Source organism: Polypterus senegalus, chromosome 2, assembly GCF_016835505.1.
Source record: "Polypterus senegalus isolate Bchr_013 chromosome 2, ASM1683550v1, whole genome shotgun sequence".
Taxonomy (NCBI): domain Eukaryota; kingdom Metazoa; phylum Chordata; class Cladistia; order Polypteriformes; family Polypteridae; genus Polypterus; species Polypterus senegalus.
The window spans coordinates 49057558-49072240 of record NC_053155.1 but is presented as its reverse complement, the minus strand read 5'-3'; the positions used below and the strand labels follow the sequence as shown (position 1 = coordinate 49072240).

Genomic DNA, 14683 nt, shown 5'->3' with positions numbered 1-14683 from the left:
AGAAAGTATGTCCACTTCAATGACTAATTAATCAGTCAATTGTATATACTGCTTATCTTGAATGATTATGTTGTGAGGCACATTATGTTGCTCACAAGAATGTAATACAAAGCAGCACAACATAACATTTATAATATTTTTGGAAAACTGTAATAATATATCGTGTTGAAAGGATATTAATGGCCATCCATTAGCTAACCTGCTTAATCCAGTTCAAGGTTATTCAGTGTGGAGTATGTCGTGGCAGCGTCATCCAACCCTGCATGAGGCACTACTTTACCACAGAAAAGATACCCAAAGTGATATAAATATCATTTTGAATGTTCCATTATGAAAGGAAAGGTTTAGTAAGGAAGCTAATGCACTCTCCAGTTAACTCAGCCCTACCCACTGTAAATTCTGCTCATAACCTTTTTATTAATACCTATTGGTAGAACTCTAGGTATTTACATTCTGTACCCATTTGCTAACTTAATAGATGCTTCTTGGAATAACAACAGAATATATCATTCTGCCAAAAAAGATGAAGCACAGAACCACCCATTATTGTTTTAGGATGAATGATTTTTTTTTTCTTGGAGAAGCAAGACATGTGCCATTCCTCTTAAAGTTTCAATGAGCTCAGATTTAAGGTTGCACCAGCAGCTTTACGTGATGTTTCACTACTATTGCCATCATCTGTTTCATATTGTATGTGCAGGGTTCAGCTCACATCAGCTTGGCAGATTATGAAAGCTCCACAGAAATATCAGTCCAGTGGTTCAAAGTCTGCATTGTATCAGGGACTGATACTCGGCACAGGAGAAACAGCAACCAATTCATAGAGAGAAGCCCAGAGACTCTGAGTAATCAAACAAATGACAAAAATATGGTAAGTAATTTGAAGTATTTCTATTAACAAGGTATTAAAATCCAAGTATTTATTTCAGTTTTTCAAACTAATAAGGGCACACCTGCAGATGTCATGGTGAAAATGTGGTTGTTATTTTTACATACAACCATTGCTATTCACACGTTTCCATTTCTAATTGTTAGTCTAGTATTTCAAGGCATTCCTCCTCTCTGAGGTTATAGCCTTGGGTTTAGAAGTGTTTAGTTTCACTTTCAAGTTATAAAAAAAATAATAAAATTTGGTTTGTTTAATGAAGGCAACAATACCATTTAAGGGATTAAAGGCATAGGCATACACCTTCCATAGTAATTATTACATTATTAATTACAATGTGCCACCCCCACCCCAATGACCACCAAAATGCTTTCTCAGCCTGCTGAGATCCATCATTACACTACACATGCATGTGTTATGTAGAGATGTACATAAATTCCAGATGAAAGCTGAAAATACAAAATGAACTAATTAAATGTATCCTTATCATTACAAATACACTATTAAAAATAGGAAGAGAGGAGTTTGATTACAGTTTGATTCCTTGTCTAGGCACTGTGTACTGCGCAAATGTTCTACTGTTTTTGTGTAGGTTTTCTGTTTAGACCGTAGCTTCTTCCCATATTACAATGACCATGCACATTGGGGGTATGCAAAATTGTCCCGTTATGGGTATGGTTTTGTGCTTGAGTGTGTACTCGCATCTCATTCGGGATCGGTTTCAAACTACTACTTTTTATGACAAGAGTTAAGATGTTGGCTCTTGTATATTTAGTGGGATAATCAATTACATTAAACAAATGTACAGTAAGGAGTCATGCTGTAAATGACAACATAATTATTTTTTTCATATAGTTAAAATAATTTCTAGTCATTTTTAATCGTTTCCCACAGTCGAGAAACATTCGGATACAGTTTGTGCATAATCTTATATGTCTGTGCATAATCTTATATGTCATAAGTATAATAATAACAGTAATAACTTCTGCAACATGATTTCACAATTTCACTTGGCCGACACAAATGACAATAAATAAGATTCTGTAACCTAATCAATTCAGTTCAGGGTTGCAGGGGGTTGAAGCCTGTCCTGGCAGCAATAGATTCCAGGCAGGACACAGTGCCATACAGCGTTCCACTTAGCTTGACAAGCACATCTTTAGGGATTTGTCGGGAGAATCTGTGCAGACCTAGACAGAGCATGTAAACTCCACACAGACAATGACCAGACACAGAACCTGAAGCCAGGATTGTAGATCCATGCGCAGCAGTGCTAACCACTGCATCAAACAGCCACCTATGTTTGATCAAATGTTTGGTCCTTAATTCTGTGTGCACTTGGTGTAGGGAATAAAGCAAAATATTTTTCTCAAGCCTATTAAAAAGTTAGGTCTCAAAGGTTTAATAACAGATACTTGAGTACAAATGTTTAGAATTTAAAGTTTGTTAAATTCTAAGTCTAAATGTATTTATCTCAGCAAATCAGTAAGCTTGCTTCTATTTCAAAAAGATCCCACCCCAAATGCATAAGAAGATGTGATCTTTAAGTTAAAATATCCTTGGAACTGACTTAAAGAGTGGGAATGTCATGTATGCTTGATGGTTTGTTAGAAGTTGACTTTAAAACCTGAACCTCCCTTCCTACAGGATTCTGTGTCAGCATTGCTGGCTTGCACTTCAGTTCAGCTGGAGGCTGTGGAGCAGGAACTAGTCTCGGAGAGAGTGAAGATGAACTATTCCAGTGAAAACATACAAGATTTGGAGAGGAAGGAAGAGCAGACAGAGGCCGTGTCAGAAAGGTGACCAAAAGATGATTAATGCTGCCTCTCCAATTAATAATTTTCACTCGTTTTACACACATTCCACTTGAACAAAAGTATTTTCTAGATAAGGCAATCTGCTGTCTTATCTTTGCATGACCATCTATTTACTAAACCTGCTTGTACAATTTCAAGGTTGCTGTGAGCTGGATTCTATCACATTTTAACTGTTCCCAGCCAAGGCAGGAAACAATGTTGGTGCTCCACTCATTTCAGTCAATTGCCCACACTCACCCATACAGGGTTAATTTAGAGTAGCCAGTGAAAATACTAGGAATGTGGATGTTGCTTATATATGCACAAAACTTTACAAGAAATGAAAAGTAAAACTTACAGCAATCAATTGCTGTATCCCATGAACTGGATTTAGATATGGTACCCGACTTCTTAAAAAATGACTAAGATTGGTATATACTAATAAGAAGAAGGGGGGGAGGGGGGAGTTAAAGTTATCTCTGCTGCCAAGCACATTTATGTTTATTTATTGAGCAGGCACTTTTACATATTGTGATTTGCAGATTAAAAGTGTGTGAATACAAATGTTAGTTGTAAAATACATTGCAAGTAAAACAAATTACAATGCATTACATATGGAAGTCAATGCAAAAAATTGTATGAAAGATTTGACAGTAGATTTACATGCAAAAAGATGCAATAACAATAATCATTATATCGGCATTAAAACGGTATTAGCATGCCAGACACTCAATTGCCAACCCACTTCTGCTCCATTCCAATGTAGTCTGCTTAGACTGGAGCCGCATCTAAATTTCAGAAGAAGTGTTCAATAACAAAAAAGTTTTATTATATTGTTGTGTCATTTTTATCATGTAATGTTGAAAACACTCCTTAGAAATGAGTAGTATCTTATAAATGTTACTTAACATTTAATCTGACTTGAAGTAAATGCCCATTTTATTTACTGCTCAAGAAAATTGGATGATATTGTGCATTATCAAATACATCCATCTTGGCACTTTACAGATTGAAATAATAATTACACATTTGATGGAATCAGGAACAAGGCATAGATTTACATTAATCATACTTCTTTTAAATTATTTTGTAAAATTAGATTTTAATAGTGGTTTAAATAAAGGTTCTTGAAAGCAGTCAGTGGAGTTTAGACATTCAAATACTAGAGGAAGCAAATTAGCAGTGACAGGTGAAAATTCATGAAAAAAAAGCAGAAAAAAGAAAAAGGTCTGAACAACAGAGATTTCAGGAATCTTGCGACTTTCCTCCTTAGCATTGCATTTTATTCCAAAAAAAATGTAAAAAGCGTTGCGTTTTTTTTGGCATGAAAAATGTAATTTTTATTAAATCTCAAAAGTATATTCATGATACAAATCTCTCTATTATAAAAAAAAAATCTTACGACGATACAAGACTTTTTTCCTGCGACGAGACGTGATCTTTTGAAGACAGACAGAGATACACTTTCATGTCCCGTGAGACGGTCAAGTCACGTCATACTTACAACCTTTGGAAGCAAGTCCCGTGATACACATCCAGGTTAGAGATAATGGAAGTAGGAAAATTCAAAAGACTTAAGAAAATGAGAGTAAAGATTGCATTAGCGCAAACAAACAGAAAATATTACTTGGTGAAATAACAGAACAGCGAAAAGAGATTGCATAGTGTTTGAGGATGTCTGGAGGATAAGAGAGACATGGTAGTGAGACAAAAGGACAGGTGCTGTATATGCGTTTAAACGTTTGAAGCACCATATGAAATGCAGATCACGCAGCACGGCACCAGCAGCAAGCCAGTAGCTGATCGAGCAAAGAGGAGGTAAAAAAACCTTTTATTTAACGTATTACCGTTTAAGAGGGGTTTCAGAGTATTGTATTTTTGTTTTATGTTTTGCACAAAGGAAGAATATTGGGATTTTTTTTTTACATTTTTACACGATACCCTGCCCACATTTAAGCTGAGCATCTTGCTTTTCACAGTGTTACAGCAAAGCAAGAGCTTAATATGAAACATGCACTCCATAAACATTGACAAAATAAAACAGAGTAGTCCCGCATACTAGAAATGAGGACTGTCATTGCCACTGTAACTCAAGACAGTGCTCAAAAGCTAATTTATTCTGAATGTAGAATTTTAGAATTGCCTTTAATTCATGTATAGGACCAAAGTAGCTACTGTATAGCCATCTTTAGTTAATAGTACCAGGTATAGATATTAAAACTGAAACTGAGCTCAGTAATAAACTTCCTTTAAGATTCCCAGCTTCAAGCAGTGAATGTAGTTTAGAATACAGAGTTGTAGACATATGGCTTAATAATTCAAATAAATATGACTGAATGTAGACTAGAAATTCAATTTTAATTTTATGGGATACTAAAGAAGAATTAGTGGCAAGAAAATGGTTAGCCCTCAGTTTGCCTGCTATAACTAAAGTTTTCAAGCAGAAAAAACAAACATCCAAAAGTAGAGGACTATGCTCTTCCTTGAAGTTGTTCAGTAAGCATTTACCAAAATAAAATAAATCAAACACTTCAGTCTGAACAAAGAGTTTATTGCTACACATACAAATGCTCTACACCCTGCAACGGTCCTACTACAACTCCAAAGGTGTGTGTGTGCTCATTGCACTGAGCAGGCTGCTTATACTGTATAAGTTCACACATAAGTCATCATGTTTCTCATAACAAGTGTCATTTCTCTTAAAGAACAAAATGATCTTGATGAAGATGAAATTGGACTGCTGGCTAATCAAGTGAACTGTTATTTCCCAAGTTCTGTATTTTAGGAACAATATAGAAATGAGAAAACTAAGTTTGATATATATATATATATATATATATATATATATATATATATACACTCACCTAAAGGATTATTAGGAATACCTGTTCAATTTCTCATTAATGCAATTATCTAATCAAACAATCACATGGCAGTTGCTTTAATGCATTTAGGGGTGTGGTCCTGGTCAAGACAATCTCCTAAACTCCAAACTGAATGTCAGAATGGGAAAGAAAGGTGATTTAAGCAATTTTGAGCGTGGCATGGTTGTTGGTGCCAGACGGGCCGGTCTGAGTATTTTACAATCTGCTCAGTTACTGGGATTTTCACGCACAACCATTTCTAGGGTTTACAAAGAATGGTGTGAAAAGGGAAAAACATCCAGTATGCGGCAATCCTGTGGGCGAAAATGCCTTGTTGATGCTAGAGGTCAGAGGAGAATGGGCCGAATAATTCAAGCTGATAGAAGAGCAACTTTGACTGAAATAACCACTTGTTACAACCAAGGTATGCAGCAAAGTATTTGTGAAGCCACAACACGCACAACCTTGAGGCAGATGGGCTACAACAGCAGAAGACCCCACCGGGTACCACTCCTCTCCACTACAAATAGGAAAAAGACGCTACAATTTGCACAAGCTCACCAAAATTGGACAGTTGAAGACTGGAAAATTGTTGTCTGGTCTGATGAGTCTCGATTTCTGTTGAGACATTCAAATGGTAGAGTCAGAATTTGGCGTAAACTGAATGAGAACATGGATCCATCATGCCTTGTTACCACTGTGCAGGCTGGTGGTAGTGGTGTAATGGTGTGGGGGATGTTTTCTTGGCACACTTTAGGCCCCTTAGTGCCAATTGGACATCGTTTAAATGCCACGGCCTACCTGAGCATCGTTTATGACCATGTCCATCCCTTCATGACCACCATGTACCCATCCTCTCATGGCTACTTCCAGCAGGATAATGCACCATGTCACAAAGCTCGAATCATTTCAAATTGGTTTCTTGAACATGACAATGAGTTCACTGTACTAAAATGGCCCCCACAGTCCCCAAATCTCAACCCAATAGAGCATCTTTGGGATGTGGTAAACGGGAGCTTCGTGCCCTGGATGCGCATCCCACAAATCTCCATCAACTACAAGATGCTATCCTATAAATATGGGCCAACATTTCTAAAGAATGCTTTCAGCACTTTCAATGCCACGTAGAATTAAGGCAGTTCTGAAGGCGAAAGGGGGTCAAACACCGTATTAGTATGGTGTTCCTAATAATCCTTTAGGTGAGTATATATACAGTGGTGTGAAAAACTATTTGCCCCCTTCCTGATTTCTTATTCTTTTGCATGTTTGTCACACAAAATGTTTCTGATCATCAAACACATTTAACCATTAGTCAAATATAACACAAGTAAACACAAAATGCAGTTTTTAAATGATGGTTTTATTATTTAGGGAGAAAAAATCCAAACCTACATGGCCCTGTGTGAAAAAGTAATTGCCCCCTGAACCTAATAACTGGTTGGGCCACCCTTAGCAGCAATAACTGCAATCAAGCGTTTGCGATAACTTGCAATGAGTCTTTTACAGCGCTCTGGAGGAATTTTGGCCCACTCATCTTTGCATAATTGTTGTAATTCAGCTTTATTTGAGGGTTTTCTAGCATGAACCGCCTTTTTAAGGTCATGCCATAGCATCTCAATTGGATTCAGGTCAGGACTTTGACTAGGCCACTCCAAAGTCTTCATTTTGTTTTTCTTCAGCCATTCAGAGGTGGATTTGCTGGTGTGTTTTGGGTCATTGTCCTGTTGCAGCACCCAAGATCGCTTCAGCTTGAGTTGACGAACAGATGGCCGGACATTCTCCTTCAGGATTTTTTGGTAGACAGTAGAATTCATGGTTCCATCTATCACAGCAAGCCTTCCAGGTCCTGAAGCAGCAAAACAACCCCAGACCATCACACTACCACCACCATATTTTACTGTTGGTATGATGTTCTTTTTCTGAAATGCTGTGTTCCTTTTACGCCAGATGTAACGGACATTTGCCTTCCAAAAAGTTTAACTTTTGTCTCATCAGTCCACAAGGTATTTTCCCAAAAGTCTTGGCAATCATTGAGATGTTTCTTAGCAAAATTGAGACGAGCCCTAATGTTCTTTTGCTTAACAGTGGTTTCGTCTTGGAAATCTGCCATGCAGGCCATTTTTGTCCAGTCTCTTTCTTATGGTGGAGTCGTGAACACTGACCTTAATTGAGGCAAGTGAGGCCTGCAGTTCTTTAGATGTTGTCCTGGGGTCTTTTGTGACCTCTCGAATGAGTCGTCTCTGCGCTCTTGGGGTAATTTTGGTCGGCCGGCCACTCCTGGGAAGGTTCACCACTGTTCCATGTTTTTGCCATTTATGGATAATGGCTCTCACTGTGGTTCGCTGGAGTCCCAAAGCTTTAGAAATGGCTTTATAACTTTTACCAGACTGATAGATCTCAATGACTTCTGTTCTCATTTGTTCCTGAATTTCTTTGGATCTTGGCATGATGTCTAGCTTTTGAGGTGCTTTTGGTCTACTTCTCTGTGTCAGGCAGCTCCTATTGAAGTGATTTCTTGATTGAAACTGGTGTGGCAGTAATCAGGCCTGGGGGTGGCTATGGAAATTGAACTCAGGTGTGATACACCACAGTTAGGTGATTTTTTAACAAGGGGGCAATTACTTTTTCACACAGGGCCATGTAGGTTTGGGATTTTTTCTCCCTAAATAATAAAAACCATCATTTAAAAACTGCATTTTGTGTTTACTTGTGTTATATTTGACTAATGGTTAAATGTGTTTGATGATCAGAAACACTTTGTGTGACAAACATGCAAAAGAATAAGAAATCAGGAAGGGGGCAAATAGTTTTTCACACCACTGTATATATATATATAGTGATATTTGGCCAGCTTATCATCCCGGCCAATACCCCCAGGCCGCCAGATGGAGCCCTCCCTGCAGTATGGAGGTGCCCGAAGACCAGCAGGGAATCATGGACGATGTAGTTTTTATCCTCAGCCCTGCTGGATACCTCAGGGGCCGCAAGAGGGTGCTGCAGGGAGGACCAAGGACTCATTTGTGCCCTATGACCCGGAAGCTCGTCATAGGAAGAGCAACGGGCTTCCGGGGTGAAGAAAAGAACTTTTACCTGACCAGGAAGTGATTTAGGATTACATGGACTGGGGATTGAGAACACTTCTGGGTCAGGGAATATAAAAAGACTGTGGGAGTTCCCAGACGGCGAGCTGAGCTGGGTGGCAGGGTAGCAACGCGTCTGGGAGCTGGAAGATTGGTTATTTGTGATTAGTATTAGTGATTTATATGAGTATTGGGGAGGAGAGTGTGCTTTGTACACTGTGGAAATTGAATAAAGTCGATTTGAGGACTTTTACCTGGTGTCTGGAGTTGTGGACAGGGGTTCAAGGGAGCGAGAGCGCCCCCTATCGACCACAATATATATATATATAAAATGAAATTTGCCACGCAGTTATATGGGAATGTCTTTTTTCTTCTTTCTAACAATACTTTCATCTTGATTTTCATTCTACTCTTCAAGGTGTTCTAATTGTTTAATTAATCCATTATTTACTAATTACTGGATCTGACACACAGTAGTTGCAGCCTTTGATTATTTAGTGTTGTTTGCCAGCTTGTCTGCTCTACTCGTTTTTAGTTGTCATTAATAAGATACAACGAAGGGGGAAAACTGCAGAGAGAAAGGGCAAAATATAATGAAATCAATAAAAGAGAGTTAAGCATCTGGTTGGAACAAAAACCTGCAGCCACAGTGGGTCCCCAGGACACAGTCTGGGAAGCACTGAGCTAAGGTAACAGTCAGAAATAAGCAAATAATAAACATGGTTTAAAGCAGTTATAAGCTATATGGGATAAAATAAAATATGTCAAGACTGCTGCATGGTTAGAAAAACAATTAAACCCTTAACACTCATCCTTTAAGATTTAAACACCCTGAAACTTCACCAACTCCTACATCCCAGAGTTTAAAGGAATAATCCACCTACCCAAAAATTATACAGTATTTTGTTTGTGTTATTTACCCCATTTAGTTCGTAGTGATGGCTGATAAAAATTTTACACTGATATTTTGATTCTTTAGTTTTTTTCGTTTTGGATATACAGTGATTTTTCCAGAAGTACATATTTAACCATTTTTTAGCAAAAAAGCCTGTGTTTTACATGCTTTGTGCTCAAAATTAGACAAAAGATGTGGATTATGCAACATGAGTAATATGAGATCTTGTTTTATTTATTTTTTTTTCATTAATATTTTTTTACAATGTTTGCTGAGCATTGGTCACTATTAGCTTGTATTATATTGTAAACTTTTTTCTCCTCGTTCTGCACAAAAATGTGACATTCATATTTTTTCTCAGCCACCACTACAAAGTACAGAGGGTAAGTAACACATAAAAATATAACTTTTGTGTGGAGTATCCCTTTAGATCAAACTAAGGTGCTGGTAGTAATCTTTTTCACACTCGGATGCTTAAGAACATCACATATATTTGATGCTTTCTTGTGAAACTCCATCATATTAATGAAACTCAATCTGCTTTTCTAAATGCATGCTATCATTTACTGACACATTTGTCTTTCCTGTCTATTACAGTTTCTCCCATTAATTGGCTTGTTGTACAAGTTAAGCTAAATGGCCTAATGTTAGTCAGAGACTATAATGGGATAATACCTGATCTTTGTTTTAATCTAGATCAGATTAAAGTTTGTCCAGAATGTTCATTAATCAGACAATTGAGTTTTTATTCGTTTTAATTATGACAACCTTAAAGAATTAAAATTCTCCAGAATCTCAGTTCTGATTTTTCATTTTAGTCTTCCTCAACAAATATTTTATAATAATATTTTATTTACACCTTGCCTGATGAAGGGGCCTTAGCTGCCTCAAAAGCTTGCATTTGTAATCTATTTAGTTAGCCAATAAAAGGTGTCATTTCACCCTACTTTCTCCTATTACAGTTTTAAGACATTTATCATTTAGGTGTAGACCTGAGATATGTCAAGCTTACAGAAGCAATATTACAAACTTTAAAAAGCTGTAGTGGACTTGATATTTATTATCAGCTGAATAACACAATGTTCATAAACTGTTTTTCTCTACAATAAACAAAGCATCTTCCTCATATAAGGTGAATATATATTATCTAAGCATACTTTTTCAATTGGAAAAAAACCTTCCTCTTTTCAGTGATTTGTTTATTATAATCATTACTGGTATGACTTGCCATATCTCCATTGCAAATAATTATACAAAAGTTGCCAATAACCAAGGTGTAAATCATGGTATGATAAATACCAGCATAAATATATAGTTTTAGACAGTAATAGCATTGACGCTTATCCTTGAAGTATTGACAAAAATGCTACTTATCTTTATATTTACTGTTCCTCCAACAAGCTGATCATAAATTTTACAGCCATCTCAGCTTTAGATAATGTCAAATTTAGAAAATTTTTAAAAGAATATACAATGGATCAGAAGGAAAATACTGAGAATTAAACATTGTACTGCTGTCCATTGCACAGGTTTTAGTTAGACTACACATTTAATCTGAGAGGAGCTCAACTCCAGGTTGCATTTATCAGTGCTAATGCATCTGTTCCAGAAGAAGTATGCAGTTTTATTTTAATGGACTACAGAATACAAATTATGACGGTCCTTATTTTAAAATGTTCCTGTTCTGCCATCTAGTGGCCAGAATTACTTTTTCATAAGCATTATTTGGAAAGCACACTGCAAGAATAGCCTTAAAGCTATATATATTTTCAACAATATATTTTAATTACATTGTGAATGTATTTATTGAATTAGGTTAATTTGTAACCTAATGTGATTATTGCTTTAATAGGAGCTGGCAGGCTGACTCTGTCGACAGCGGTTGCAGCAACAGCATTGCATTTGGTCCCCACTGTCCAGAAAGCTTGTGTGGAGAGGCTGTTTTTGAAGAGCCTGAAGAGTTTTGTGTAACAAGGACAACAAAGCTTCTTCCAGCAAAGGTAATCTGTTACAATCCGAGACTAGTCTTGCCTTGGCCAGAACTAGAGCTTGATGATTGGCATGGTGTTGGTTTAAATTAGTCTCTGTAGACAATGTCATTTTTATGATTATCTCTCATCATCATGCACTTTTGCTTCTCTATTTAGACAGTCCACTCCTCCAGCTTAGTCATTGCACTCCTCCTCAGATCTGCACTTTTCATTGTTCATCAATAGCACCTTTTTCAAGCAATCACTCTTCTCCTTCAAATGCCTAATTGCAAACCATCTCTGTAGCCCAGGCACTTCCTTCCTTCTTTTACTCAGATATACCCAGCAGCTTTCCCTTTATGGCACAGTCCACTATGCCATCTCATGCACCTTTCTGTTCTTTTTATGTTCTCATGATGGTGGACTAATATTTTGCTAGTTTTCCTCCACTTGCATTTTGTGCTTTATTTTTAAGCTGACTGACATCTCATTCAGTTGCTTCATCTCTGTATCCCTTACTTGATATTTCTAACATGTTTCCTCTGATTGTACGGCTCTGGTTTCTCAGTCTTCATTAACATAAGAAACAGATGACCACAGTCATTCCCTTTTTAAGACTTCTACTTTCAGATTTGTTTTGTGTGTTATTTCTTCATCAAAGTGTCTAAATCCCTGTGATATTCTTACTTTATTGTATCCACCCTAATCCTAACCCTGTCCCCCACCTCCATTTATGGCTACAGCTACTGATGTTGATATCCAGCACTGGCCATTTATTTCATTGTTGCCTACGTTTGTGGCCTGACCAGTTTCATTACCAGTTACATTGAGGTCTGACTTAATGTACTGTAGCTACCTCTTAAATAGGTCTCCTTATGATGGCTTCAATAATACATTCATACATACAGTGCATGTAAAAGGTAATTATCCCCATGTAAGATTTCAGTGATAAAACACATTTGGGGTCTGCAGCAGTGCATGAGGATTTTTTTTTTTGTGGCCTAGGGTGGTGATGAGGGAATTGGTAGAACCCACTTTCACATGCAAATGTGCACGGTTCAGGCAGTTTCCTCATTAATGCTCTGGGGTGTGTAATTAGGCATCTGTGCACAGAGTTGAGTAAAAAGGAGCCTGAAATCAAAAAGAAATTATAGAGAGAGAAAAAATGAGAAGAATTTGATGGTTAAAGGAAAGAAAGAAAAGAGCAAAATTGTGATAGAGCTGGTACTGCAGCTTGGAGGCAAGCGGTCAAGGATTGCCCTCGGGTTCAGCGAATAGACAGTGGTCACAGGGCAGGGTTTGCCACTGCTGAGTGCCCAAGGAACAGGAGCAACCAACCACATCAATTGGGCTACCGCTGAAGGCCAAGGGTGGCTGTGGGAGAAAGGAGAAGTGTTTGTGACGTTCCTTGCCAAAGGCTAATGAATGGTGGCAGGAACACAAGCCACATTTAGAAGATGACTCTGCTTATTGGAGAGCATCTGTTGCTGTTGTGGATACCTGAAAGGGTGAGCAGGAGAGACGTCAGATTTGAGATGGAAGTCCTGTAGGTCAGGACAATTTTAATGCACAGATCCGAATAGTGCTTTTAACCCCTTTTATCTTTGGATTATTTATTTGATTATTTATGTGACTTTTAACCTCAACCATGGCACTGGATTTTATTATGGATTGTCTATTTATTTATTGATGAAGATACTGCATTTTATTTGACTTTGTTTACACTTTAACTGAATAAAAACCACTAAGCACTTGATGCACCAACCCTTGCTTGTTTATGTATCCACATTTCCCAGTCCATTTTCGATTCCTTTACTATTGATGGCCTAGGCTCAAGCAAAGTGTTCCAGCTGTGGCTAAACTGGGCATCACAATTTCATATTTTGTTGTTATACAAAACTGAATCACCATGGATTATATTTGGCCGTCTGACATCGATCAACAGAAAAAGACTCCTTAATGTCAAAGTGAAAACAAGTCTCTGCAAAGTAGTCTATATTAATTACAAACATAAAACAAAAAATAAACTGAACAAATAGGTATTCACCCCCTTCAAGTCAGTATTTGGTAGATGTGCCTTTTGAAGGGATAACAGCCTTGAGTTTGTGTGGACAGGTCTCTTTCAGCTTTGCAAAATTACTCAAGCTCTGTCAGACTGCATGAAGATCATAAGTAAACACACTTTTTCAGGTCCAGCCACAAATCCTCAACTGAGTCTGGTTCTGCCACACTAGGACATTGAGATTGTTGTTTTTAAGCCTGTATTTTTGGTTTTATGCTCGAGTCCATTGTCTTGTTGGAAAACCCATCTTCTCCTAAGGTGCAGTGATCTTACAAACTCTTGTCAAGTTTTCCTCCAGAATTTTCTTGAATTTTGCTGCACTATATCCCGTATCCTCACAAGCCTTCCAGGGCCTGCTGCAGAGAAGCATCTCCACAGAATAGCGCTGCCACCACCATGCCTCCCAGTGTAGGGATAGTGTTTCAGTAACAGAACAATCTAGATGAGAACAGGCCATTCAGCCCAACAAAGCTCACCAGTCATACCCACTTAATTCTTCTAAAAAAACAAAGTTTAGTTTTGAAAGTCCCTAAAGTCTTACTGTCTACCACACTACTTGGTAGCTTATTCCATGTGTCTGATGTTTTCTGTGTAAAGAAAAACTTATTAATGTTTGTGTGAAATTTACCCTTAATACGTTTCCAACTGTGTCCCTGTGTTGTTGATGAACTCATTTTAAAAGAGGCTCGATCCAGTACTCTGTGTGCAGTACATTTTTGATAATGTGCAGTGGTTGGCCTATGCCAAAAAGGGCATTTAATGTGATTGCCAGAAAGCTCAACTTTGGAATCATTAGACCATAGAATCTTCTTCCAGCTGACTTCAAAACCTACCATGTGATTTCTGGCAAACTTTATCCCAGATGATATGTACATCTTTTTTTAACAGTGCCGTTCTCTTGGCACTGTCCCATTAAGTAGTGACAGGTGAAGCAGTTATAATATGCAGAGTCTCTCCAGTCTCAGCCACTGCAGCTTGTGGCGTCACTCACTAGTCTTACATGATCACTCAGTTTTTTACAACTGTGCCAAACCATTGTCCATTTCTCAGTGACTGATTTTACTGGACACCATGGGATATTAAGTGACTTGCATATTTTCTTCTCTCCCTCCCTAGACATGTGCTTTACC

General features: G+C 37.7%; 1 protein-coding gene across 2 annotated transcripts in view; it reads left to right on the top strand.

Annotated features, from left to right (window-relative positions):
- wwc3 (WWC family member 3) overlaps window positions 1-14683 on the top strand; it is a 242930-nt gene that overhangs the window by 214245 nt on the left and 14002 nt on the right. For both annotated transcript variants that reach the window (XM_039743645.1, XM_039743644.1), the window contains exons 16-18: window positions 701-871; window positions 2534-2685; window positions 11374-11521. In XM_039743645.1, coding sequence (XP_039599579.1) covers window positions 701-871; window positions 2534-2685; window positions 11374-11521 — 471 coding nt within the window. The remainder of the gene's footprint in view (window positions 1-700; window positions 872-2533; window positions 2686-11373; window positions 11522-14683) is intronic.